This window comes from Phaethon aethereus (assembly GCF_964289735.1).
Source record: "Phaethon aethereus genome assembly, chromosome: Z".
Classification (NCBI taxonomy): Eukaryota; Metazoa; Chordata; class Aves; order Phaethontiformes; family Phaethontidae; genus Phaethon; species Phaethon aethereus.
This window is the reverse complement of record NC_138577.1, coordinates 27,597,155-27,623,786: the sequence shown is the minus strand read 5'-3', so window position 1 is coordinate 27,623,786 and position 26,632 is coordinate 27,597,155. Positions and strand designations below refer to the sequence as shown.

The following is a 26,632-nucleotide window of genomic DNA, read 5'->3' as shown; positions in this document are numbered from 1 at the left end:
TGCCCAGGGAGGTGGTGGAGTCGCCATCTCTGGAAGTGTTCAAAAAACGTGTGGATGTGGCGCTGCAGGACATGGTTTAGGGGACATGATGGCGCTGGATTAATGGTTGGACTTGATGATCTTGAAGGTCCTTTCCAACCTAGTGATTCTGTGATTCTGTGATTCTGTTTGGGGTTTTTTTACTCTGGGAGATTTCCATCTGTTCCCTTTTCTGGACAGAAGTGTATGTTAAAGGCCAAAATTATGTCAACTGTTGTATTTTTTGTCTATTCTTTACAGATATGTAACAGCTTCCAATAGAGTTTGTCCTCTGGATAAACATGAAATTAAAAATTGGTTTATTCTACAAGATGGATCCATTCCGGATGTCTGTGCTGCCATGATTCATTGCAGCTTTTTAAGAAAAGTAATCTCTTTCAAGGAGAGAGGCAACGTTTTACCTTCTGCATTAAAATCATATGCTGGATAAAGAACATTCAAACAACAGATTTGTAATTTTACAAACATTTCATATACAATTGTTGGTAAGGAGAGAGTGGGAAAAGATTGAAATAAGATCCCCAACATATTTTAAGAGTAAGAAATACTCTTAATGAATTACTCAAGGAATGAGCTCACAATTAGCAATAGTTTAATAAACAAGGTAAGAAATATGTGACTAGGACCCCAAGTCCATAAATTAGTCTCTGCTACAGGGATGTTTTGCAGGATGCAGTGCTGTGCACTATGCCCAAGGACCCCAAGCCCCAGTTGCTGCTGGATCACAGTGGGGATCCTCATCAGGGTAGAACACAGGCACTGAACGTTTATAGTAATACTGAAGCCGTGAGAGCAGTTTTTTTACCACATGAGGATATTTTTCAGATAAATCATTTTTCTCTTCAGGATCATGAACAATATCAAACAGCCAAAGTCTCTTTGTTGGTGGATCAGATGATTGAATCATTGACTCATTGAACAAAGATGGTGGAGGGAACCAATGACTGCAGCCTACAGAAACAGGAACAGACCAAGGGTTAATTCTCAGATACGGCGCAGCAGCATGTAGATGTAGAGTTTTACTGTAATCGAGGAATCCACTAGGTCCCATGACAAGCCATTGGCCTGTGACTGCTGCTGCATTCCTTAATTCTAGCCAAGCACCAAAGTCTCTCTAGTCCAGGGATACCTATACAAGTGTCCTATTTATACAAAAAAGCTGTACCATTGGAATTCAAACTTCACTTAATTTCATATCATGTAATTTTATGGACCGTCTTCTTGGATTTGATGATCTTTATGGGTCCCTTCCATCTTGAGATATGCTATGATTCTGTGATTATTTTTCCACTACTGTGAAAGTAATTTGTATACAAAATATTTGCAAAATGAAAGAATATGATGTTTGGATTTTAGAAGTGCCCCTTCTAGAGTTTGCATGTGATCAAAAACCTGAGAAGTTAGCAGAATAACTAAAATAAATGAACATACATTAAACCGTGTTTGGGGCAGGTGGGCAATATGATACACTGTACAAAAAGGGGTTACTTAATTACCTGGATATCCAGTTAGTAACTTCCATTTTCCACGTCGGATTGCTGCGTGCATAGATACATTGAAAAGTGTATCATCCCATGGAAAAGAATTGCTCTGTGGTAAAGATGTCCTGTTGTCAATACCAAGACCTTAATGAAATAGTAAACTAAGTTAGGTACATTGCGTATGCATGAAGTAATTTTTAGAATTCTGTTGGAAAACAAAGCAGTATCATCCATTTATTTTTATGTATTGGATAAAATATTTTATGTATATAAGTGCAAAGATCTGTGCTATGATTCATGGATATATTTAACTCTTAGAACTTGAACTGCACCCCAAAAACTTACCAGTGGCACACCTGAGTGTGGATAACTGGACTAATTTTGTTTACAGATATCATATGTGTATCTCACATTCCTATATCAATAATGGTCATGATTGTAACTGTTAAATTTGCTCATACAAGTGCCTGCATCTTTTGCCAGTTAGGAACATAGGATTGAAAGATCTCCTGAATCAGCGCTACTACTATTAATTCTCTCAGATCACTTCAGGGAGCAAGTACAAGGTCCTAACTTGCACCCACACACAGAGACCCGACCCTCTGTGGACTGAGCTGGTTACGTTCACACAGATCCACAGCTGGACAGCAAGGTACTTCTGTGGCATGACACAGTGTGAAGCATGTCTTCATGCTATCTTTGGTAGAGGGAGTTGCGTATGACATGGCCCCATATCCAGATACCGCAGAAACTCTCAAGTGTCAACTATGTGCAAATTCCCTCTCAAAAGGAAACATGAAGTTCCTTACAGGAGAGGACCTCAGAAAAAAATTAACGTGCACACAATACAGCAGGGATGATCGGGAGACCAGTTCTTTACCGAAACCAGGAGGCAGTCAGAGAGACACTCCAGGAGCATCCAAACTATCTTGCATATCAGCTTTCATAAACAAGTTAAGACTTTAAGAAATAAAGTCTAAGAGGTTTATATTAACTTTATTGGCTGATTCCTGTTTACCAAAAGACTACCAGAAGGCAACTCTATAATCAGACTAGAAACAAGACATCAGGAGGTGGAGAGAAACCAATGTTGACTTTCTATCATCTTTCAAGAGGTGAATTTCGATCAGTTTAGGGAATTTGAAGGACTCAGCTGACAGATTTTTGCCATTGAAATGAAAAACAGAATTCATGAGATGTACAATGATCACGTGAGATCCAATACTAGAAGCAGTACTAGCAGTTTCTAAAAACAGTAAATTCTGTATGTCACAGTGGAGCAAATATATATCTGATCAAAGAGAGCAACAGAAAGTTTGGAAAGGAAACACTGGGATGCTACTTCTTGTTTTTTTTGTGAAGGTCCTGCTAAGTTTCTATTTTATTACTGGGCTTCACATTTTGGATCAGTTTTTCTTTATTAAGCACTGTTTGGGCATGCCCAAGTTCCCTGTTTATATCAGACTTCTATAATGTTCCAAGCTAAATAAGGCTATAAAAGGGGACTGCTTGTTTAGAATACACATACACAGATAGGGAAGACTCAGCTCGTCTTAGATCATGAAGCACTGAAGCTGATGGTAAAAAAACCCAAACCCCTATAAAAACAAGGAAAACTTCATAAATACCTCCAGAAGAATCTCTTCTGTGTATGGATTTATCTTCCAGAAAAATCTCTTCTGGAAGATAAATCCATACACAGCAATGTGAAGTCCGTAGCAGATATGGAACAGTTTAAAGATTAATATTGCTTACTTTCCAACATCATTATGTTATGTATTATTCTGCTATTCTGTTTGCTACTAGGAATACTCATCTTTGCCATTTACTTTCTTAAAGAGCATAATGAAAGACATTCAGCAGATCAAAAAACACAATCATGTTTTTTAAACATTACTTCTCAAAATTACAACAATAGGGCTTGGTCTAAAGAAAACATTATGAGGGTCTGCTTTTCTGATGTTAAGGTTTAGCATTGAGAATATGCCTCTGACTGCTGAGCTACAGTATATGAAGCCATAGTATTACACAAGATAAATTATTTAAAATACTTCAAATAAACAGTATGAAAGATTGTATTTTTAGATATACTTTGCAAAATATCCTTAAAATGCCATACATAAGACTTCAAAATAAGATTCCAGAACATAAAATAATTTTAAAAAACAGTTATTTGGTCTATTTAACAAAATCAAACTTGTAAACTAAGAAATGCTTTTTCCAGAGCTTGAGTTGAAGGTTTTTGGTGGGATACTGTTTTTCAGCAAAATCTGTTGAAGAGAAAAAGATAAATTCCCTCACGCTGAACTATTATAAACAGAGGCCTGTCAGCCGTGTTAACTGACCCATTGCAAGCACTTGTCTTGTGCTGAAGAAATGTACTGTCTATTATTCAGGCAAGTGCATGGCTTCCCAGGCAGTACAGGTCAACTTTTATCAGACATACCAGCCATGGAAAACAGACTGATGCTTGTTTGAATTCTGTCTACATAGGATATTTGCAGAGCTTGAGTTCATTACATTATACAAGCACCAGATACAGAACTAAAATAAATAAAAATATCACTTGATACGAGTTCTCTTCTTCCCATCATATGACTTTCACCTCAAGCTAGGATATTCCTCCCCCTGCATCTACCTGACTTTCTCCTTCTTTTCAGCCCAGCTGTTAAGTTTCTACCTCTGTCTTCATTTTTCAGCTTCTGCTAGTGCAAGTGAAATGCAAAATGCCTGGGCAGTCTTCTCCCCCACCATCCGAATTTTACAGGGATCCCTTTTCCAGTTTGGCAGACTAAAGCATAGTCATATTATTTTTGTTTCCTGTGCAAGATAAAACATTCATTCCCCATAGCATTTAAGCAGTTTTTCTCTGCATCTGTTCTAGATTGTTGGGGGTTTTTTCTTCTTTTTTTTCCAGTGGTGGTGACCAGGCGTTAGCAGTGGCTCCACAGACTAATTCAGCAGTCAGAGGACAGATGTCTTTCTCGATCTGTCTAATCAAGTCTGCCTTCACATGCCTGCATACTCTTATAAACTTATATAATAAAAATGTGATGTTTTTGCTTGTGCAAAGGGGCTAGACATTTTGTTTTTCTGCCATTTGATCACCAGTGTGATCACAGGCTAATGAAATAACTAAAGCTTTTGTTTCACCTTAAAAAAAAAAAAGAAACCCACAGCTTTTGCCACGAATTTTCTTATTCTCAAACAGAAGCCACTGTTTCCTGAAGCCCAACTTCGGAGCCTCACCAGCTGCTGTATTTCTTTTTAAGTACTCTCTTGGGAAATGATACAACTTTTATTACTTAAGAAAGCAGTGAAATTTCATTCCAATATTTATTTTTAAATATTTAATGCTATGACAAATTGAGCTAAATATTTTAGCGTTTTGTTTGAAGTTGTAGGTCACCAAGAAGTATTGAAATAGCTTTTATATCTCTATAGAAAAGACAGGTCCTTCAGAAAATGTTGCCTTTTAAGTGACTTTGGAGTATATATCATATTTCAAGACCATCCTTAGTCTTAAGAGTCTGGAAACCAGTTTCAGGATCAGATTTTAAAAGGAATTGCGGCGGCCAACTCCCACTACCCACAAAAGTAGTTTATGTTCTAAATACTTTAAAAGCCTGATCTTTTGCCCCTTATGAAGACTTCAGCATAGTCCTTTTATTTCCATTATCATACATTGTCTCTATAAACAGATATATATTCCAAATTAGGATGTAAAGGCCTAAATAATTTTCAATAGCTAATTAGTATCTTCAAGAGACCTGATTTTTCAGAAGGCAGATGTCATCAATTCTGAAAATCTATGCAAAATGCTCAGAAAGCATCAGCCAGAAATGTTAGCTGCATTTGCAAAAATAATTGCCAAGTTGATAATTTCAATATCCCATAGCATCCTCTTCATGGAGGATATTGAAAAAATTACTGCTGGGTAAATATCTAAAATAACATCCTGAATGATGACCAGAGAATATGTGGGATTTGTCTAAAAATTGAAAAAACTTTCACTGCATTAAGCCTTGCTAATACACAAGCATAAGTGCAACAAAAGGGAAAGTAATGAATATGGGGGGAAAAAAGCCAACCCTAACTCTGCATACACAAATGAAAGTGCTCTGAACAAGCTATTGCTATTTAGGGAAGAGTTTGTGAACTTACAACAACCAGATAATGTCCAGCGTCAGTCAAAAAAAGGAAAAAACAGTATTAGAAATGGCAAAGAATGGGACACTATGCCGCTGCTGTGCATAACACGGGATACTGTGCGGCTTTGGTCCCCATGGTAGAAATCAGGTACAGAAAAACCAGAAGAGGTTCAAGAGATGTGACAAGCAAGATTAAAGCTATGGAACAGCTTCTGTGTAAAGAATGACTAAACAAACAGAACTCTTCATCCTCAAAGATGAATAACTGATGAGGGACAGGACAGACATCTATAAAATTGTGTGGCCATGCCAGGCTGAATAAGGAACGTGTCTTTCCAAATAGGGGGTATCAAACAAATTATGAAGCAGCACATTCAAAATAACCAATACGATACAGTTCCTTACCACCAACCCAACTCAGGAGTGGAATTCCTTTCCACAGTATGTTGCAGATGCCAGAAAATTGCAAAGGTTGAGTGACAGAAAGGTTCACAAAGTGGAAGAAAAATCCGTCAAGGATTCTTAAATATAAAATCACAACCTAAATATCAGAAGCTCCATTAGCCACAGGTTGCGGAGCGGGGAGCATGCAAGGGAAGTATATTTACGTGCTTGCCCTCATGCATTCCTTCGTACACAACTGCTACTCTCGGAAATAGAATAATGAGCTAGACAGATTTTTGGCCTGATCATACACAAGACATGTTACCAAATTAATTTCAATTCAGGAAAAGCCAAATATTTTCTTTACAAAAGAAAGCAATATGTCCAAGCAGATTTATGCAACCCCTTTTATTTTAGTAATTTCTCTATGGACTAAACTGAAAGGGTCGAAACTTTCACAAAAGGCAAGTGTATATGATTCAGATTCAGGTTTAACTGTAGTTTTAGAAATACACGAACACCATGAGTCATTTCTAGTACAGGCCTCCAGTTGACTTTCAGTGTTATTCTTAAAAGGGGAGATAGCATAAAGAAATCAGAATATTAATTTGTATTAGTAATGGCTTCCAATGCACTGATTTATCAGTGCACACAAGTCAGTTATTTGCTTAAGGCTTGTTTTTCACTCATACCAGAGTGTAAATCAAGTGTAAAGTAATTGAAATAATGGATTCACACCAGATTTATACTACTGCGATAGAGAACAGAATCTGATGCCTACACAATTTCCTGCTTCGCTCATACATTTTCAGATTTAAAAAACAGCCCCCACAGTTTACAGAAATGTTGCAAGGTGACAGGTTTTGCGATACTGAAGAAGTTATTCGGTACATTCAATCCAGCAGTGTGTCCCAAGAAGTAACTAATAACTGATGATTCAAAGTAAAACAGAAAAGATAACCCAAAACTCCTTACTTTGCCCAGCAATCTGTTCTTTCACTTCACTTTCTAAGCATAAGGAAGATCATAAAAAGTGATGCAATGTGCTTAGCCCTGTTTTTCTCCTCCTAGCCTTTCAAAAAAAGCTCTTCTGACCTCATTAAGCATCCCATGTGTACTCCCGATTCAATACATCATTTAGACTAGGTGGGTAGCTCTTTCAGAGGAAAAACTGTCTTCCTGTCTATTTTTGCACACACTTACAATAGCCTTCTGCTTAACTCATTAGTTCATCTATCGAACTGGGCAATGATTTCTGCGGGTGGAAAATAAGAAGAAACATTCCTTCACATTTCTTCCCTGGTGATCAATGTATGCTTGAGAATCGATCATCTATTCCTTGGCTCATACAATCCTAGTTACCTATCAGAAACTTATCTAAAATAAAATACTAATTTATCTGACCACCATGAAAAAGACAGAAATGTCTGAAAATCCACTTAATTTCTGTGTAACTCAAAACCTTTTAAATCCTTTTATTACTGCTATACACCAAAATAACTTTGTCACCCTTTGATGCCTGCAATGTTACATGGCAATAAAAAAAAGAAGGGTTGATCCAGTTTTACTACATTTTAGGGCTTTAGATCTCTTACCAGAAGCTTTCCACTCCTCCTCCTGTACATACAAATCCAACTTGTTTATTTTTCTAAGTCTTCTGATGTTCCTGACAGGTTTCACTGATATTCTCTGAAATATTTAATAGTCAATGAAAAGCAAATACTAAAAATAAAAAAAAAGTTTTCCTAATGCAAGCAAAATCAAAAAGTAGCAAAGACAACAATAAAAAGCCACTGCAATACAGTACTTGGTAGGTACGCTGGAAAATTCAGATCTGCCATTATCTTTGTAAATATTTCTTATGATTTGTTTCAATCTTTTGCTTTCTACTTTGCAAGGCAAATATTTCAAGTACCATGTAACTGTAATTTGTAAAAAAAAAGAGTTAAGGACAGTCAACACCTATATTGTGTAAATTTGCAAGGTTAAACAAAAAAAAAAGGTACAGTCTGAACTTTTTTTTTAAAGAAAGGCTTCACTTCTTTAGCTCATTCTGAAAGATAAATTTGTGGAAATATTTCATTAAATGTAATAAATTTATTTAAGAGTATATTCATTTAGCCTTCACAATCTAATTTTTAATTATAGGAAGGAAGAAGATAAACTGCACGTTTTCAGCTGATATTTAAAAAAGGGAATATATAGGGGAATATGTATTCTACATCTATATATATGATATTTGCACAGATCTAATAACCATAGATGAATTATTGTTCTCATTCCTCTAGCTCTCCTTCTTCTTTCTTTCAATGAGACCAACACAAGCAATTGGTAGAAGCTTAGAATGTGGAGATATAAATAGACAGTACATCTAAAAATAAAATATTCTGCCTTCAGTCTATGATTAAAGATGATGAAAATGATCCATGTTGAGAAGAAGTTTTCTTGGTTGGTAAGAGATCAAAAAGCACACAGTTCTCCCTAACATGCCATTTAGCGAAGTCCAGACCACAAAATTTAAAGGGTCAAAACCAATATTGCTTGAAGCATGCTATATTTCTGTATACTGTGGTCTACAATACTAGTGTGCAGGGAGGTAATGTTGGGTCCTGGAGAGCAATGTTGGAGAAAGACAAAAGAATGTTAATTTATTTGGGAGACAGAGCCCTGCCCAGAAAGTTAATCTAAACAGCCTAAGTGAGAGTCAGATTGACTATTCCTCTACAATTTTCCAATATCCTACACAGTAACAAAATTGTTCATTTATAAGCAGCTACGTATAATCAGTGCTCTTTATGGACAACAGAAGCAAATGAAGCGTCTACGTTTGTTTCTTCATCTGCAAAACAAGGGTGTTATACTTTACCTACTTTTGCAGTGTATTTCCCAAAGGAAAAAGTGAAAAACAACTGCATTGTCTATAAACAAACCTATGATAACATAATGTAACAGCAGATTCAGCCAAATGACAGGGAAATACAATAATAAAAAGCTCCAAGCTTAACTGCAACACGTTTCATGGAAAAGAGTGAAAAGCATGCATCAAGAGAAGCCACAAAAACCAGGATGGATTAAGATTTTAGATAGCTCGCACTCTGTCCAGTGTAAATTAGCAACATATCTGAAAATAAATAATGAACAGGTGCCACTGCTTTGCAGGTGTAAAGTACATTTAAGATTTTTCAGACAAAGAAGGAATATCTCCAACATTTCCTGCACCACATTGTGTGTACGTATTACACTACCTGGATGTCTGCATATAGTATGATACTTTGCAGTTTACAACGTACACCACACAAAGGGATTCCCTAGGTATTCTCTTAGTAACTAAAAATTACGTCTCCAGTTCTCAAGACTTCTATTTCAGTAGAAAGTTTGTCTGGCCAAGCAACTTCCCCTATCATTTATTTGGTTACTCCACTCCATTATTTAAATAATAAATGACAGGATTCACATAGAATGAAAGTTTACTTATCATACCGTATGGCCATCTAGGCCAAGAAATGAAGCCACCATGGGACAATGGGAAAGATCTTCATGTGGATAGAAAAGTGTCTAGTAAAGTGGGAAACAAAAAAAGTTTTGATTTCACACTGGAAGGCCACCATTGGATTCCTAAAGGAATTTGTACTGGGACCCATATTGTTGAACATATTCCAAATGACCTGGAAAGGGGACTGAACAGTGAGATTACAAAGTCTGTCAAAGATGCTAAATTATTTAAAGCTGACTGTAAAGAATGACAGAAGGGCCTCATGAGACTCGGTGAGTGGGCATTAAAAAAGACTATGGTATTTAACATAGATAACATCACAGGTAAAGTGATGCATATGTGAAATAACAATCCTAAATTCACGTATAAAGTGATGGCCTGCGTGTCACCCATTGTTGTCCAAGAATGAAACCTTGGGATCATGACAGACTGAGCTGACACTTTTTCAGAATTATGTCAGCACTGGTCATAAAGAAAACTCAATGCAAGGAATTATTAGAAAAGGACTCGTGAACAAAGCAAAAAGCCCTATGCAACTAGAAAACTGTAATTCTGGTCTTCCCATCTCAGAAAGAATACAGTTCCACTGAAAAGGTTCAGAAACCAATTACAAAATTGGGTGACATCTGCAATCCCTCACAAATTAAAATCCTCTGCTAGGTGTACATTCTTCTTAATGAAATTCATATATTCTGGGGAAGTCTAGGGACCAGGCTGCTTCCATGCCCTGCGTGACCAAAGGAAGGTTCTTCCCATCTTGTGTGATGTTGAGCCAAATGCAATCAAATAAGCAAATCCTTATTGTTTTAACTGATGGGCAACATATCAATGTAACACACAGGCCAAATAGTTTGAGTGCTTACTAGCTGAGACCTCATGAAGTATCTCGAGTGAAACCACATCATATTGGTAGTTGTTGGTGTACTCAATGCGACTACAGTCTCTACCTGACCTGTCTAGACATCATCTACAATGCTGAAGGGCACTACTACACAGCACCTACCTACAGTGAGAAAAACTCAAACAGGCTGAAACACTGGATGAGATATAAAATTATTTACCTAGGAAATTCATCATGTGCTTTTGCCAGTAATGGCCATGTTCCAACTCGACTAGACTACATTCTCTGAACAAATATAATCTTGGCTACATCCTCAAATTCAATTACATGCCTTTTTTTTCAGTCACCAAACATGTTTTGGGGAACACCTCCATGTTGTTATATCGCTTTGTAAAATCTTTTAGTAGCGTCTCAGCTCGTGGCTGTCAGAACAGTTAAAACCCCTCTCTGAGCTGCTGGTCCCCTGTTCTTACCCCTGTGTGATGAAAGAGATTTCATTTTGTCAGTAGGCACCACGTAAGCAACAATTGTCACTAGCACAGCATTGTAATAAAGTCCTGCTTGTTTGCAAAGACTCTCAGAAGAACCATTGTGAGCGCTCATGTTTTCAGACATACCTCTGCTAAGAGAAGCTAGAGAAACACATAGAGAGCTAGAGGTGTGACAAGAGGTGTGACATCACAGGATTCGGTCAGTTACGCACTCGGAGCAAGGAATGCAGCCACAACAAGGCTTCATCACATAGCCAGAAGACAAGAAACTGCATGAACTAGTGCTTGCAGTAAGGTCCTTTCTCAGTTTTAGGGAATGGAGTGACACTTACGCATATGTCCACAAAAACACACCGCATTTAACAGAATTCAATCTTGTGCATACAGACTGTCAACTCACTGAAGACTGTCACTCCAGGAAGACGGGCTTGCAAAAGGTAGTGTCACCTGGCAATGACAAGTCTCAAGGGGATAAATTAGATGTTCGTTGGTTTTCTTTTTAAATATTATTATATTATTAATATTTAATATTTCACTGAGATTATACATTAATTACATTAATTACACTGAGATTAAACATTATGAGTGATTCAAAAAAAGTTTCTTTACTTTGTAAAAACATTTTTACTAGAGAGGCGTGAACAACACTGCGTGTCGTGGAGTAGAATTCTGCCTAATAGTTGAACCAAACACTGGGTAAAAACCACACAGGCTACTTCCAATAGATCTTAAGAGCAACAAATAATAACCAGCTTTATTTACATAGTAAGGTGATGCGTATGCCGCTCTGACTCTTGTGATCTGATTAGTAGTCTATAAAAACCACAGAGGAGATCCCCAGACAGAAGTCTGGGGCTGGCAAACCAAAAACCACTTATATATGAAACCCAAAGAGAGAGAGAGTATTTTCTAGTACGTTCATTACTGTCTTTAAAATCAGCATAAAATTTTAATCATTCAAGGGATCGCTATTATATTCACCAGCTTCTATATCATATCAGAAAAATGGTAATGGTATCATTCCCCTACTGCTTCCATTAAAATAAATCAAAGGTTTTGCACATCACAGCTTCTGTTCTAATATAAATCAGGGAAAAAAATCACAGACTTTCTTAAATATTATGGAGCTCCACATAAATATTACCCTCATGAAAGCAGTCTTCAACCTCCTAGAAATCTCACCACATGCATACACACAAAACCTGCATGATTGGCAGGCTCACTGTCCCTCACTAATGCTTGACTCTGGAACAGTGGGAGGTCTGTTTGGACTTGAAAAAAACCACATTGAAACTAATGGGAAACTTTCCATTAATTCCAGTGGCCTATGATTCAGACTGGTTAAGCATCAGTAGCAACAAACAAGGAATTTACACCCTACCAAATTCTCTTAATGAGAAAAATTAAGTTAAATTCCCCTTTATCCACACAGTTCAGTAGACACAGTGTGTTTTCCATGACACCTTTATATGAAAGGCTTGCACATCTGTGTTCACAAAAGTTACTTCTGGCAACAACTCATACCTTTTAACCACCCCCCCAAATTATCCCCAAATTAAAGTGATTCTGAAATCAAAACAAAATACACATACAGCAATACACAATTTATCAATTCTCAGAAGAAAATTCTTACGAAAATAATAATTAAAAAATCAGTAGCAGCACACAATCCCATGAATGTTACCAAAAATTGAGGCTTATGGATGAGCAGAGAAATCCAAATTCCAGAGTAAATTTCCCTGCTGCAAAATCCATGTCACTAAGCTCAGAAGATATAGAAACTCTTTACTTAAACCTATCATTTATCTTCCCTGAAACAGCAGAAGGAAGGCAGAATTCAGGTAACAGGCATCCAAACACTTGATTCTTTATAGGAGCATGCAGCCAGAAAAAGAAACACAAAGTTGAGAAATGAACCATAACTTCACTGCAGTAAAACTCAGGAAGCCACCCTGTAACTTTTCTTTGTGGTCAGCGCTGCTTCCCACAACCACATCTTCTGAACTTTCCTCCAACAGCATTTTTTCCAACTGTCCAATAGTTTCCTCCTCAAAGGAGGAAATTCTCAGTTCACACCGAAAGCCACAGGCAACTGCATGCTATGTAAGTTATTGTTTGTCCACTAAAGTAATTAGAAACAGATGCCAATTTGATGATGAACTTAATTTTCCCTAAACAGGAAATAAAGAAAAGGCTCAGACTAATTAAATGTTTAACTTCCCTACATTTTTAATAAAAAGAAATTTAAACTGGAAACTAAGGGTTAAATTCACACAAAGATGTACCTGACAAAATGAGAGGTTTTCTCCCCCTTCCAAAAAATCTATCCAAACACTGGAGACATGTTTCTGGGCTTCAGAGACCCAAATTCATGGCCTGAGTTACCGATTGTTGCAAAGGGTTTTGAATCGTGATCTCCCGTCTTTCAGAAGAGAGTTCTCCCCAACAGACTGTATGTAACTCCAGGATGGAGGTCTTCTCCCTATTTTCCATTTCACATGATACAATACATACAAATATTTTGAATGACAACAGAGAAAATAAGCCTTTAACTTGGTGATGGGATATCTGGATGGGTTTGGGTAATTTCAATTTCCACTCATATCAAAACTTTGCAGTAAAAAAAAACCAACTGTATGTAAAATTTTGAATTTCTATAAGAAAGCAAATTTGGTGGAACATTTGGAACAGATTCTTAACTTTTTACTATCTTCTAAACTTTAATTCAATGATGTATGTGTTTTTCTAGCATCCATAGATGCAAAATATTCTGTAGGCACAGGGTGGTTTTGATTTGCAGGCAGTCTGGTCTACAGTTTCATTTGCAGGCAGTCTACAAATACATCTAAATTAGGGACCCTATATTACACCATAAAGAACAGAATGGTACGTGAACAAAAATACCCAGATCTCCTTCGCTATCTTTCGATTTGGAAGTACCTGGATCTGGGGAGAACAGACAGAAGGTGGCAGGAAAGTTAATGTGGGAACATAAGAACATACAGATATCTTTCAGCATACACCATTTCTAGTGAAGACCATTTTAGCAGTTGGAAAGCTGTAGTCTTCTCGTTGTTCAGCTGTACATGTAATACAAGTAGTATGAATCTATGGACTGGGTCAGAAATTACACTAGATTTCCATTATATTTAAATTTTTTGCTTTATGTTTTTGGATTAAGCACCAGCATACTTTAACAGGAGATTAACATTCTCCTAAATAACAGGAAATAATATATTGAGCATGGCTCAAGTTTTTAATGTATACAATACACCACAGTGGTTATAGCACTGAGAGCAGCAGAAGTACTACATTTTTTATTTCTATTGTTGATTATTAAATCAAGTCTCTTTCAAACTCTGAAAATCATGACTGTCTCTAACATAGTAATACAACTTATACAGTCCCTAAAACCTTAAACCAGTCAGATTATTCAACTATTCACCTGCAAGATAAGAGTAAGACTACAGTTTCAAAGAAAATTTTATTGAGAAATAAAATAGCAAAAGAACAAAAGGCATAGTTAATATTTTTACAATTAGGAGACATACTTAGACCTTATATATCTTCAATTTATAAGCATAAAATCTTTTTAAATGCCTCATTTGTTTGGCAACAGTATGGAAACACATGGCTGTTCTCCATATATTTATAAAAGAAATCAGAGGGGAAGAGGGAATATTTCTCCCCCCTATGGCTACAGAAGCATAAAAAGTCTTAGATGCATGTAGATGAGGATTCTCCAGGCAAAACTATCACTTGCCCATAAACAAAATTTTGCACTCTGTTTCACATAGATGCATTAGAAACTTTGTAGACAGTGCTGTACTGGAAATTCATTTTTAGCATTTCACACAATGGAAACTCCATGACAAAAACTACCTTCTGCTAGACTTGATTCTGTAGCAGCCTGTTGCTTAGTTTTCATCAAGAAATGGACAAGACAAAGCAAACTCCAGGAGGATTTTTAAGAAATTCGCCCAGTTGCTCTGGCAAAGTGCATATTGTTATCTTGGCATGACCGCAACTCATGTCCCTCCTGCAACCAGTTCAGCTCTGGGATCCAGTGCACACAAGACAGTCAGCTGGGGTATCATCAGTCCTGCCTAAAAGTGCCAATGACACCAGGATTGGTTCAATCCTCTACAAATTGTCTTAAGCTCTTCATGGATAACTGCTGATCTTCAGAAAATCTCAGTCAATGAACTGTCTAGATGACATTAGAAATATCTTCCATGAAAAGCAGGAAATTTTTAAAGCTTCCTGATTATAATGGATAATGCTCTAAATGCCTAGCCTATTCTTTCTTGGGATATATGATGTGAAGCAACTTCAATGTATTTTCTCTGAATTAGCTCCTACTTTCATCACTGGAATTTTATGGATACTTATCATAACACTCACTGTCACTATTGTCCACAGTAAAGGCAAAATTTAGATCTTACTGCATGTCTCAGAAAATACATATATTTTAAAGTCTTGATCAACACTTGTTCTATTAGATTTGTAGCTAATGCACATCTATGGCAAATTTAGTCTTTCAGAGAGAAAATCTACAGGAAAATATGAAAAAAAAATTCTTCTACTATGGGAAACATTAAATATCAAAGTTTCAGTGTCTGGCTTTAATAGATGAGCAACATCTATTGTTGAAGCTTCTGAGCCGAAGCAGATTATTTAGACCATTTTAAGGAAAGTATATCTAAGAGTACCTTGTTTGTGAACAGACTGTTTTTGCATAGACATTGGTTTTTGTACGTTAATAAACCTATAATCAGTAGGTTATTTAGTGCTTCTTAGAATTTTGTCTTCTTATGAAGCACGAAAGCCAAAAAATCTCATAGAAATAAAAGCTAAAAGTTACAAGGTAGCTTCAAATAGCATTTTCTAATTAAGTAGCATTTTCCCTCTTCACAATAACAACAAAACACCATCAATATGAGAGCAGAACAAGTGCTTCACGTTATTTCTAGGCCTACAGCAGTGTTTTAGACAGCTGCTGTTATTGATGGTCTGTACTACCGATGACAGATAACTCTTCTCCCTACCAGAGAGAAAATGTTGCGTATTTTTTGAAAAGGCTCAAAGTCACACAATGCACCTTCTTCCATCTACACTTTTACCTCCTCACACAGATAAAGTTAATTCATTTTTGCTTTTCTTCTCAGTCTTTTAAAGACAACAGTTTTTCCTTCATGCTTATAATGAATAAAATAAATAGAATATTCAGTATTTCTGAATGACAGCTCTGTAGTCAGTAGCCCTTTGAAAGTGATGATACTTCAATTTCAGTTACATCTGTGTAACCTTTGTTTTTGCTCATCCTCACTCATAAGGTACATTTTTGAAGTTGCACGTGTGTTTGTAGGTGTGATGCCTTAATTAATGTGAGAGTCCATGAAAATGTGCCAGAAGGAAGGATCAGCCTGCTACAGTCACTTTGAAATGCAGATGTCGCGGTGGACTAACAAGGCCGTTGCATATATGTATTTTTAACTGATTTCTCTTTCTTTAACTGTGATGTATAGAGCAATTATTTTACTTCAAGAAGGAAACTAGGGAAATGTCAAGGGCTCTTCCAACCTATACGATGACAATGAATTACTGAAGAAATAAGTTTTTTTGCTACTTCACTGAGGAAAGACATTTTGTGACCTTTTGCTGCTTTATGGCAATAATGAGTTTTCTACAAAACTCTGACTCTTTCTGTTACTTTATTAAAATAAAAACGTTTGAGGAATAGCCATGACCTTAACCTTGGAAGAATGAATAGAATACTGATCTTAGAAATAGGAAATAGATGAGCCTTGAGACACTATAACCTCCTACCATTGTGCTGACAAGGCATAGGGCTGTGCCACAGACAAACTCACACAGCGAAGCTCACCTATCTTAATTTACTTAGTTGAATGCTGTGAACATATAGATCCACTATTATCTCTTCTAATTTCAGTTTTCTCATAGTAATGTTTGACTAAAGGAAAGATTTATACTAGAATATCATGCTCAGTCTCTTACCTTTCAAAATGCATACTCTTCCTAACTTAATTTCAACAAGAGTAAGCATACAAAAATACTCTCGATCTTGTTTCAAAGTATTCACCTTGATTTTTACAACACATTATACCTTTACGAAAAAATACACCATACAAACAATTGAGTAACATCCAGAATTACTCACGGCAGCAAAAAATCCCTGTGAACATCAACAGGGCAAAGCATTTACCCAGATTATTACATTCTTACACAATTACAGAATGAAAAAATTAAAATTATTCTAAATAAGAGCAAACTTATTAATACAGCCTACAAGGTCAACATCACAAAACGAGAGACAGTTAAAAAGAAATGCTCAACTTTCACTTTTGATGGAAAAATAAGAAAAAAAAAATTAAAAATCTTATTTTTTCCAGGAAACAGATTTGAACTGAACAGAATAGTATTTATGAATTATTGAAGACATCAAAGTTCATGTTGAGCTGGCCTTATGTGTGAAACACCAAAACCCCACCTTCACCACTCTAAGGTAGCAGTGTCCAAGGCAAAGAGAACTGAGCAGTGCATAACCTGACTCTAACATTCTGTGCACAACTAAAGCCTTCCAGGTTTCCATCTCAGAGATATTTCAATTGAAAAATGTAATCTAACATTTATGTCAAGACCTGCATAAAAATATAAAATGTTAGCCTTATATTCAAATAGGTACAGGATATAATGAAGCATAAAAAAGCAGCAAGTACCAAGGGATTCCTGAATTCCAGTCATGATACAGCATTAGACACTTTAATATGTGACTTAGCGTTTATAACTCTAAAAGAGATTATCTATATCCCAAAGGAAACGTAGGGATTAGTATTTCTGAGGCTCACCACATGTGCAATCCCCACACACTTGGTATCGAATACTGCCGTGATGGATGGTTCACACTGAGATGCGAGTGGACTAAGAGCCAAAGCAACGTATAACCACGGGCCAAACTCCCTGGCAGCAGGAGCTATACCCCAGAAACTTCATATAGCTGACAGGCAAAATAAAAACACCGCTTATCTCCAACGTGAATGGCAGCAGAGCGGGCTGGAACGGCAGCCTCCCACGAGGGAGTGGAGCTGAGCTCTGCCCAAAACTGCCAGACCAGCATGAAAAGCACCGTGTGAAGTGGTTGAGGGCCACACGCGGCTCCAGGGTCACTCGCTGGCAACGCCTGCCTGATAAATTCACAGGGGGTCATTGCAATTTGTGATTTTCTTGTAATGAAATATGACAGAGTCCAGGTGGTCAGCTTGCGGATGTATAATTTTGCAGCGAAATGGAAATTCAGAGAAGCAAAAAACACATTGGTCTTTTTCTTGACGATTTTGCCATTCCAGCTGTGAGCCAACTTACTGGTCACTTTTCTGCAAAATTTGACTCCAAGAGTGGATTCCAGGTCTTAGCCTGGCACAGACATGGAGTATATTTATCCCATTCGAAGCCCACACAGCACAATAATGCATGCACACCTACATCTTTTGCTGCTACAGAACAACTCCATTACCAGGGGGGGGGTTTCACCCTTTTTTTTTTTTTCTAAATAATTCTATACCAGCTAGATCATCAGTAATAAAATTGGGGAAGAAATAACTTCCGGCCTGCAAAGTCTCAAGAATCATGTTTCACCTGGGCAAAATAAGAAATAAATGGGGCCTAAAGGAGCCTAGAGTGTCTATTCCTTAATCAAGATGAATCATTCTGGTATATGTATGGATATAATATATAATGTTACAGCCATTGTAATGCAATTTTAATGCCCATGAATGATACATCAGTCCCAGAACTGAAGTGGTTTCTCTATTGTAATATATCATATGTTCATTCTGCATATAGCAGACCTAGCCCCTTATAAGCAATCATTTATTTTGGCAATTAATAGCACAATATATGAGGTAATGCCTTTTTTGAAATGTCAAGGAGAGTAACGTAAAGTTTGATTAATTTTGCTCAAGGCAAATGAAAGTCTGGGGAGAAATCACAAAATGTTTTTACAAGTTCTCTGTCTTGGATGTCTGAGTCTATGAATAGATATCTTCAAAATAAATTGACTACAATTAGTAGCCTACAATTTTATTATGCCTTTGAAGTTTTAGTTTATGGTTAAGTCTGGAATTTTAAATGAAGGTAAAAGTTTTTTCAGCCTAAAACAGCCCCACCCAACAACATATTTATTTTGAACACAACTTTCTAATTTAAAGAAATTCAAATTCTTTTTGAAGAGAAAGTGATGCTACATGTGCCGTCTACAAGATTTTGTGAAAATCACTATATTAATTAATAAATTTAGCAAGTCAGATTAAAAAGTAATAGTGTGCTCTGACAGATTCTGATTAACAACTCTGAATTAAAGGGTGCATTTCCTTTCACCATGTCATTTACTCCTGTTTCTCAAAATAAAATTGCCTTCTGTGGGATATAAAGTTTCAATACTGCTTCAAGACAGGCCATCTAGCAATGACTGTGTGGTCAAAAATATGTTTGGTTTAGCAGTTAGGGGAATTTAGACTTAAATCCAGTTGGGTTTTAATTCAGCTGAATCACCAAAACTTGATGAAATGCCATAAGACTGTCTAAAAGAAAGCAGATCTTTCACAATGGAAGAGCTGACGTCACCCACACAGATGCCAAACCATCAACAACTTGGCTTTTTTTTTTAAGACAAAGTTGCAAAAATGGGGCAAAACAATTTTGTTTTTTCTCCTTTCAACACCAGTAAATCAGATTTTTGCTCTATGCAACTTTTAAATTACTTTATGCATTTTATTTGTGCTTTCTTAGCCTTTACATTTCAGAGAAAATTATACCCTTTTTCAACATAGTTTGAGCTTTCTGTTTTTAATTTTCCCGTTTTACTACCAAACTCTTGTAACTAACAGAAAACGTTAATGTTTCAGACCCAAACCTGGAAGACAGTAATCTTTCACACCAATTTCCTGCTTTTACATAATCGCAAACTCTCTAATAACTACAAATCTACACTGAGACACAGCGACTAAGACATACATCCATCACTTTTGAAAATAACCAACAGGGTGATGAAGAAACAACCAGAAACACAAAAGTGATGACTTTCAGCAAGGAGGGAGAGGAGCAGCCACCTCTGAGGAGCCTGGGTCCAGCTCCATCTGCAGACCTCACCAGACTGGTTTCACGCAGGAAGGTCCAACCAGCAGGTGTGGTTGCCCACTCCTTCGCCCTGGGGCTCTGGCTCCAGGAGCAGCCAGACAACGCTAGGAGGGTTGGCTCTACCTCTGCCTCCCCACTTCCAGCCGCACAGTCCTCCTCGCCCCCGCCTTGCGCTGCCTCTGGCATCCATCAGTCCCTTCAATGAGCAGTTTCAACCTACCTAACAGAGGAAAACCAGGCTAGCAAGTTGGGTCAGTCCACGGATGTATCCAAGGAGTGCCAGAATGGATGCAAAATAAGCATCAGGAGTGTGTGTCTGTGAATGGGGAGGGGAGGAAGAAAAGCACATCCCCAGCAGAAACCTGATGGATCACATCATCACGTTTTATGAAACAGAAGCTTCAGGTTTTAATTTCAGACCCAATAGAATCAGTCTCACCTGTCCCCTGAAATTCCTTCTAGTCCTATCTTTTGTGCCAAAATGAGTGCTTGGCTACATATCCAAGATACATCCAAAAAAAACCCAAAAAGAGTTATCAAAAGTTGAACCAATACCCTGACCTGGTTCATAGCCTGGCTCTGTGAGTGGTTTTGGTGACCCATGAGAGAGGTGTGAGGTGCTGGGGAAGGCAGGATTTCCTCTTTGGTAGCAGCAGTGACCTACAGTAGCTTAAACTCCATGAAACTGCTGCCACTGGCTGAGGTTCCTTGGTGGCCTGAGCTGATCTAGTTGCTGGTCCTGCGGCCAGTCCCTCCATCTGCCACCAATCACACACTCCCTTGTGGGTTCCAGTCATACAGCTACAGGGCAAGTTGATTCAGCTGGCTGATGTGGTAGAAAACTTTCCTCCTCTTTCCCTCCGCCACCCAGGATAGTCTGAAGGCTGATCTGGCAGAAGACTCAGCTTGTCACCATGTGATTTTCCAGATCCAACTCAAGGGAAGGAGGAAAGCATGGGAGAAAGGAAGAGGACAGGCTGGCCATCTTGGACATAGCTCACCACCAGACTGTCTTCGCTACAAAGACTGCAACTCACTCCCCTCCTCATCCTAATTTTTGGAGATCCCACCCTAGTTTTTCACTCCACCACCTCCCCCGTTACACCACCACAATTGTAGGTCTGCATTGCAAACCAGATCAGTTCACTGAGAGAAAAGATTGTTTTTAACCCCAACCACTCCACTGGTCTGCCACAGGTCAGACTGAGGCTGCAGGCAAAGTCTGCGGTGAGGGACAGGAACCCCTTCATTAGCACTGAAGATGACAAATGAGGAATTACAGTCAAAAGCACTGCAATACGTTTCAGACCACTGGAAAGGTTTGTATTTGAATGAAGAAAGTCTGCCCTCTGAGAGAGACGAATACCACTTGAAAGAGTCAGTGAAATGAGACCTGTCACCATTTTTTGTGAAATGGAACTGCAGACAAACTAGTTTACAGTGTTTTCCCTCTTCCGCTGTTTCGTATTAACAAGAGGAGAGAAGCACAGTACTTACTTTGATACAAGGCTACTGTAGGGCTATTCGATTTACCACTGGACATGAGCTCCTGAAAAAGGGTAAGTAGGTGCTGATCAGTAGATTCATGAGATCTGCTGAATAACCCTGGCTGATGCCTAGAGGTTAGACATCACTGCTCAGTCTGAGAACTTGAAAATTTGTATGATGGTGCTCCATGAGTGGTAAACATGCAGGTCAAGGGCAGTTCTAACAGACCACAGCGGCAAAGATATAGTTAGCTCTGTAATCAAGATAGCATGTCCTACCTTTAACTTAACATTCTGTTGAATATTTGGCAGTAACAGTTGAGTTGACACTAAATTAATTATGTCTTTTGCACAAATACTTCCCTGAAGGAATGCTTATTTTGGTGTAAAAAATCTGAACAAAACAAAGCTCAGTTTTCCTATTTCAGTCAAAAGAAATCAATTAATTACATGAGACATCACATCATTCATGCTACTAAAAATATATAGCATCAGTTTATTCAGAGCGAGATGAAGATAAATGCATCCATTAAAGAAAAATATTATGCTGAAAGAATGTATAAATTATATGCAATGTATATAATTATTATTATAATTCATATAATTAACTATAATTATATGAATGTATAAATTATATGCAAAAGCACTCAAGAGTTCAGGAACCTGCACCGAATGCAAGTACAACAATAACTTAATGCCGAACGTGTGCACAACGACAATAGTACAGTGTCATCCTTAATAATATTATGATCAGAACTTGCCTTATTATTCACAACATCCTGAAAATTTTTTTGATTGTGTTTAACAGTATCTTGAGACTTAATTTCCTCTTAGCTCTTCCATCATGCTCTGCAAACCCAAAGATCTGGCTAGTCTGTATCTTCCATTCATTATTTTACATTCTAATTCAATTATACTCAGTTTCCACAAATGAAAAACAGACATGAAGTAGAAATCAGCTAAGTTACACATATATCCATATCTATACAGTTCCTCTTAACAACTCAGATTGCTAAATAGAAATTTTAATCCTTATATGACAAAACATAATTTCACCATCTGGGTCAAAAACAGATTCATAAATAATACAATGAGTCATCCTGCAAAGCACAAAACCATTCCAACTTCCGGTTAACTTATAAGAAATTAAGCATGTTATGACAACAGATAAAGTAGAAAGAAAGCTGGATTTTGTGTCCCCAACAGTGGACTATAAATTAACATGCTCTGTTGCATTACAAACAGTATGTTAATTAAAAGAACAGTGATCTGAAAAAGTACAGCTTAATGTATATTTTGTCATGTACGACAGTGATACATCTTGTCAAACCTATCAGAAATGCAATTACTTACTCTCAAATCCTTTAAGAATGGTATCATCAAATCAAAACTAGGAAAAATGTAACATATGCTAATTTGGAAGTCAGGTCTCCCTGTTCCAGAACAAAAGTTCTATTAAGTGGGAAAGTAAAACAGGTGGCAAAAAGTAACTTGTCAAAATTATACAGCTTCTACAGCTTCTGCCCACCTACCCCACTCCATGCCCACATCTCATGCAACGCACGCAAAAAGTAAGGACACGCTATGTGTAGCAAACAGTGAAGTACCATCAGAGTATGATGCCATCACGGAAACAATACAGGGAAGTATTTCCTGAGCTTAGGCTTCTGAAAACCTCCTCTGCTCGTTCCCCTTCTACTTACACCAGGAATTTGTCTACTCAAACACCTCTGCTGAGCTCAATCACAGTAGTTCCCACAAGGAAAAGGTGGTCTCCAAAGTATTCCTGAGAATGCCACATCAGGGCATAACGTTGTACAGGAATGCTGTGATGCACTGAGCATCCTTTGAAGGGAAATTGCTACACCTTAATTCCATCAGTATGTAGGAATTGTCTGCAGGCAGTGCTGTCCAGCAAGCACTAGATAGGCACAATGTTCCTCCTTCTGAGGAAAACATCACAGAACCAGATGTGCATTGCAGAAGTTCACCATACCCCTTTCCACCCAGGTTACTACAGCATGACGGGTATCTTGCAGGAAAAAATATAACTGTCCCCACTCTGCTACTTTTCCTCTGCCTGGATTTACTTCTTCATTTAATGAAATGCAGAAATGCTATAAAAACACTGGAAAGGACCTGTTCCACTGTTCTGCATGAAAAAAATCATGAAAAGTCTGTAGTCCTTAGCAAACTAATAAAGTTGAATCATAAAACAGACAGTGCTTAAAGAGCCATAGAATTGGCTTAAGCTCCAGCTCATGTGATTATGGCATTAAAGATCCAACCCATGTGACTATGGAACAAAAGCAATCGCAAGGCTTGGAACTTCTCAGCTTCTCAGAAACTCAAGTTTTCCATTTGCAAGGTCATACTATACAGATGTATCAAGACATGCTAGGGTGAGCAGTTCATTGGGAGCTACCAGCCAACCCAGAGCACTGAAGACAGCATTTGGTAGGATTTTTTTAGCAGTGTGCCTCCCTATGCACCTCACGCACATGGCTGCACCTCAACATTTCCATGTCGCAGAGTATTTTATTCATTACTCAGCGGAGCTTCAGAGCTCTCTCAATTAAGAAGTGCGTGTTGGTCATGATTCAGTAAGTACTTACAGCACCTGGGGGATGATGTCTCTGTATTTTTAAGCTATTTACTTAAAAGCAGAAGGTAACCTACTCTATTTTGTTTCGCCTAGCAGGAAATACTTCACTTAAGGAAAAGAAGGAGTGTTCAGAAGATAAACTGTATGTTTAATAACTCTTGAACAATCAGTAGCATACTCACATGGGAAGTCATCCACAAACATGGGGTCTATGTTATGCAGCAGCTCCACTCTGGGGGAAGGTCTTCCTTCACTAGGAGAGATTTCAAAAGGAAATGTTAATTTCCTTCTACAGGTCATTAGGATTCTGCATGTTTTATTTTAAGGCTTTTTGTCATCCTCGTACAGAATGAACTTACAACCATAAACTAATTGCTATCAGCTCTACAATTACCTGAGAGGGGGTTGTGGTGAGGTGGGTGTTGGTCTCTACTCCCAAGTAACTAGTGACAGAACGAGAGGAAATGGCCTCAAGTTGCGCCAGGGGAGGTTTAGATTAGATATTAGGGAAAATGTCTTTACTGAGAGAGTGGTCAAACATTGGAAGAGGCTGCCCAGGGAGGTGGTGGAGTCACCATCTCTGGAAGTGTTCAAAAAACATGTAGACGTGGCACTTCAGGACATGGTTTAGTGGGCATGGTGGTGTTGGGTTGACAGTTGGAATTGATGATCTTAAAGGTCTTTTCCAACCTTAATTATTCTGTGATTCTGTGAACTTTAATCTGAATGCTCTTTTCCAGCCTAGTAGCAACAGCTTTTGCCCCTATCAGTCTTCCCTGACTTCACTGATGTTTAGTGAGATTATTGACAAGTTTACAAAATACAGAATTGGCCCTACCAAAGCAGGGGTTTACAATAATCAATTTTAAAAATCAAATTTTGCAGGTTCAGCTGGCATGGCACTTGCTATGATCTCTGCATACCTGAATGAGTGCTGAAAGTATTTTGGCTGAGTGTCTCAAAAAAAGACCAGAGGCATTGTCTACCCCTCAGAAAAAAAACACATCTTCAATTTGTAATTGAGGTCACAAGGATTACTTAGATACTCTGAACCTTCTTGTGGAAAAAAAAATCATCCCTCTTTCTAGCCATTCACTACATAGGGATGGTGTGGAATGAGCGTCTGAACTTACCCATAACTCTTCTAAATTAAGTAAATCCCAGTCCTAAAAAACTCAGTAAAAGAAATTTACTCCTTATAAAGGGCAACATGAGTAGGAAGACGTAATTAGAAAGAACCTTGGCTACATCACAACACAACAATATTTTATTATTTGACAGTGAACCTAAACACATCTTTTTAGAAACTTACAAATAACTTAAATTGTTTTCTTTTTGTTAAGGAGCTTCATTGTAAGACTCAAAAATTCAGCCAGGGCCCCTAAACCATTTGACATTAGGAATAAGAAAATCAGATAATATAAAACTTAGTGGAACCCTCAAAAATGGCTGTTATTTTAATATATAAAATATATAATTAAACAATATTTTCCTCTAATTTAAAATTTTCAATAACAACTAACTAAAACAAATATTGTTCCATTATATTTCTAAAACTGTTTCTGGATGCTACATGTTTTGCATAAGTACAAAATTAACAAGGAGGATTGGATGAAAGATTAAATGTATTCAGATAATGCAGCCTTGGAGTAGTACCAAGGAAGTACAATAATTAACCAACAGTGTTAGTAATTCAGTGTATAAAAACTGCCACAAAAATGTTTTTAACAAAATGTGTGTGAAAGATTAACTCACACACACAGACTCATATCTATAGTAGTCACACTCTTAACTAAGGAATGCCTTGCCTTATTAACCAAATTTTATCTTAGATTTAGTAGACTCTTAGACGCTCCACCTACAGCTGTGGTCGAGTGTCCCTTTTGCCATCTGTTCATAGGTAACGGTATGATGAACCAGTTAGCACAAGTTAAACTAGGATGCAAATTTGCAGCATGTGAATGACTCTGCAGTAACTGCTTGGAGGGGGCATATCCTTATTTTTCAGTTTCTGAGCTGTATCTAGATTTTTCAGTATCCTTTTAAAACAAAGCAAACACTAGAATTATGCTAAGTAACCTAGATCTTCCACCAGGGTCAAATATAGAAGGAAGAAGTAACTTACTCCTATGTGTTTCTCCTGCTTATACATCCAATATTCATGTAGTACCACGTTAGGAGAAAGCCAGAACCAAGCATGTTCATGCTGTTCAGGCAGACTAGTATTACCATCATATCATTTCCTTTAGGGCTTTTAAACTAGAGGGTGGACATTGTACACTAAACATGGCTACAAATGTTATTGCGCAGCAGTTGGAACACAAAATGTAAAGATTACACCAGCACTCATGTAAGATTTTCATGCTGCAGTTGTCATTTTTATTGAATCCATTTTTTTCTGGGGTAGAATATTGGTATTCGTAACTTGGAAATGTGATTTATACATAATCACGAGATATAGTCCCTGAAGCTTATGGCTTTACTGTATTAAGTGCTGTAGCACT

At 37.5% G+C, this 26,632-nt stretch overlaps 1 protein-coding gene across 1 annotated transcript in view; it reads right to left on the bottom strand.

Annotated features, from left to right (window-relative positions):
- Positions 1-724: 724 nt before the first annotated feature.
- The window catches only part of ARSB (arylsulfatase B), a gene marked incomplete at both ends in the record, with an annotated part of 65,929 nt that continues 40,021 nt past the window's right edge, over positions 725-26,632 (bottom strand). The window contains 3 exons of the mRNA XM_082013253.1: positions 725-990; positions 1,536-1,664; positions 24,311-24,381. Coding sequence (XP_081869379.1) covers positions 725-990; positions 1,536-1,664; positions 24,311-24,381 — 466 coding nt within the window. The remainder of the gene's footprint in view (positions 991-1,535; positions 1,665-24,310; positions 24,382-26,632) is intronic.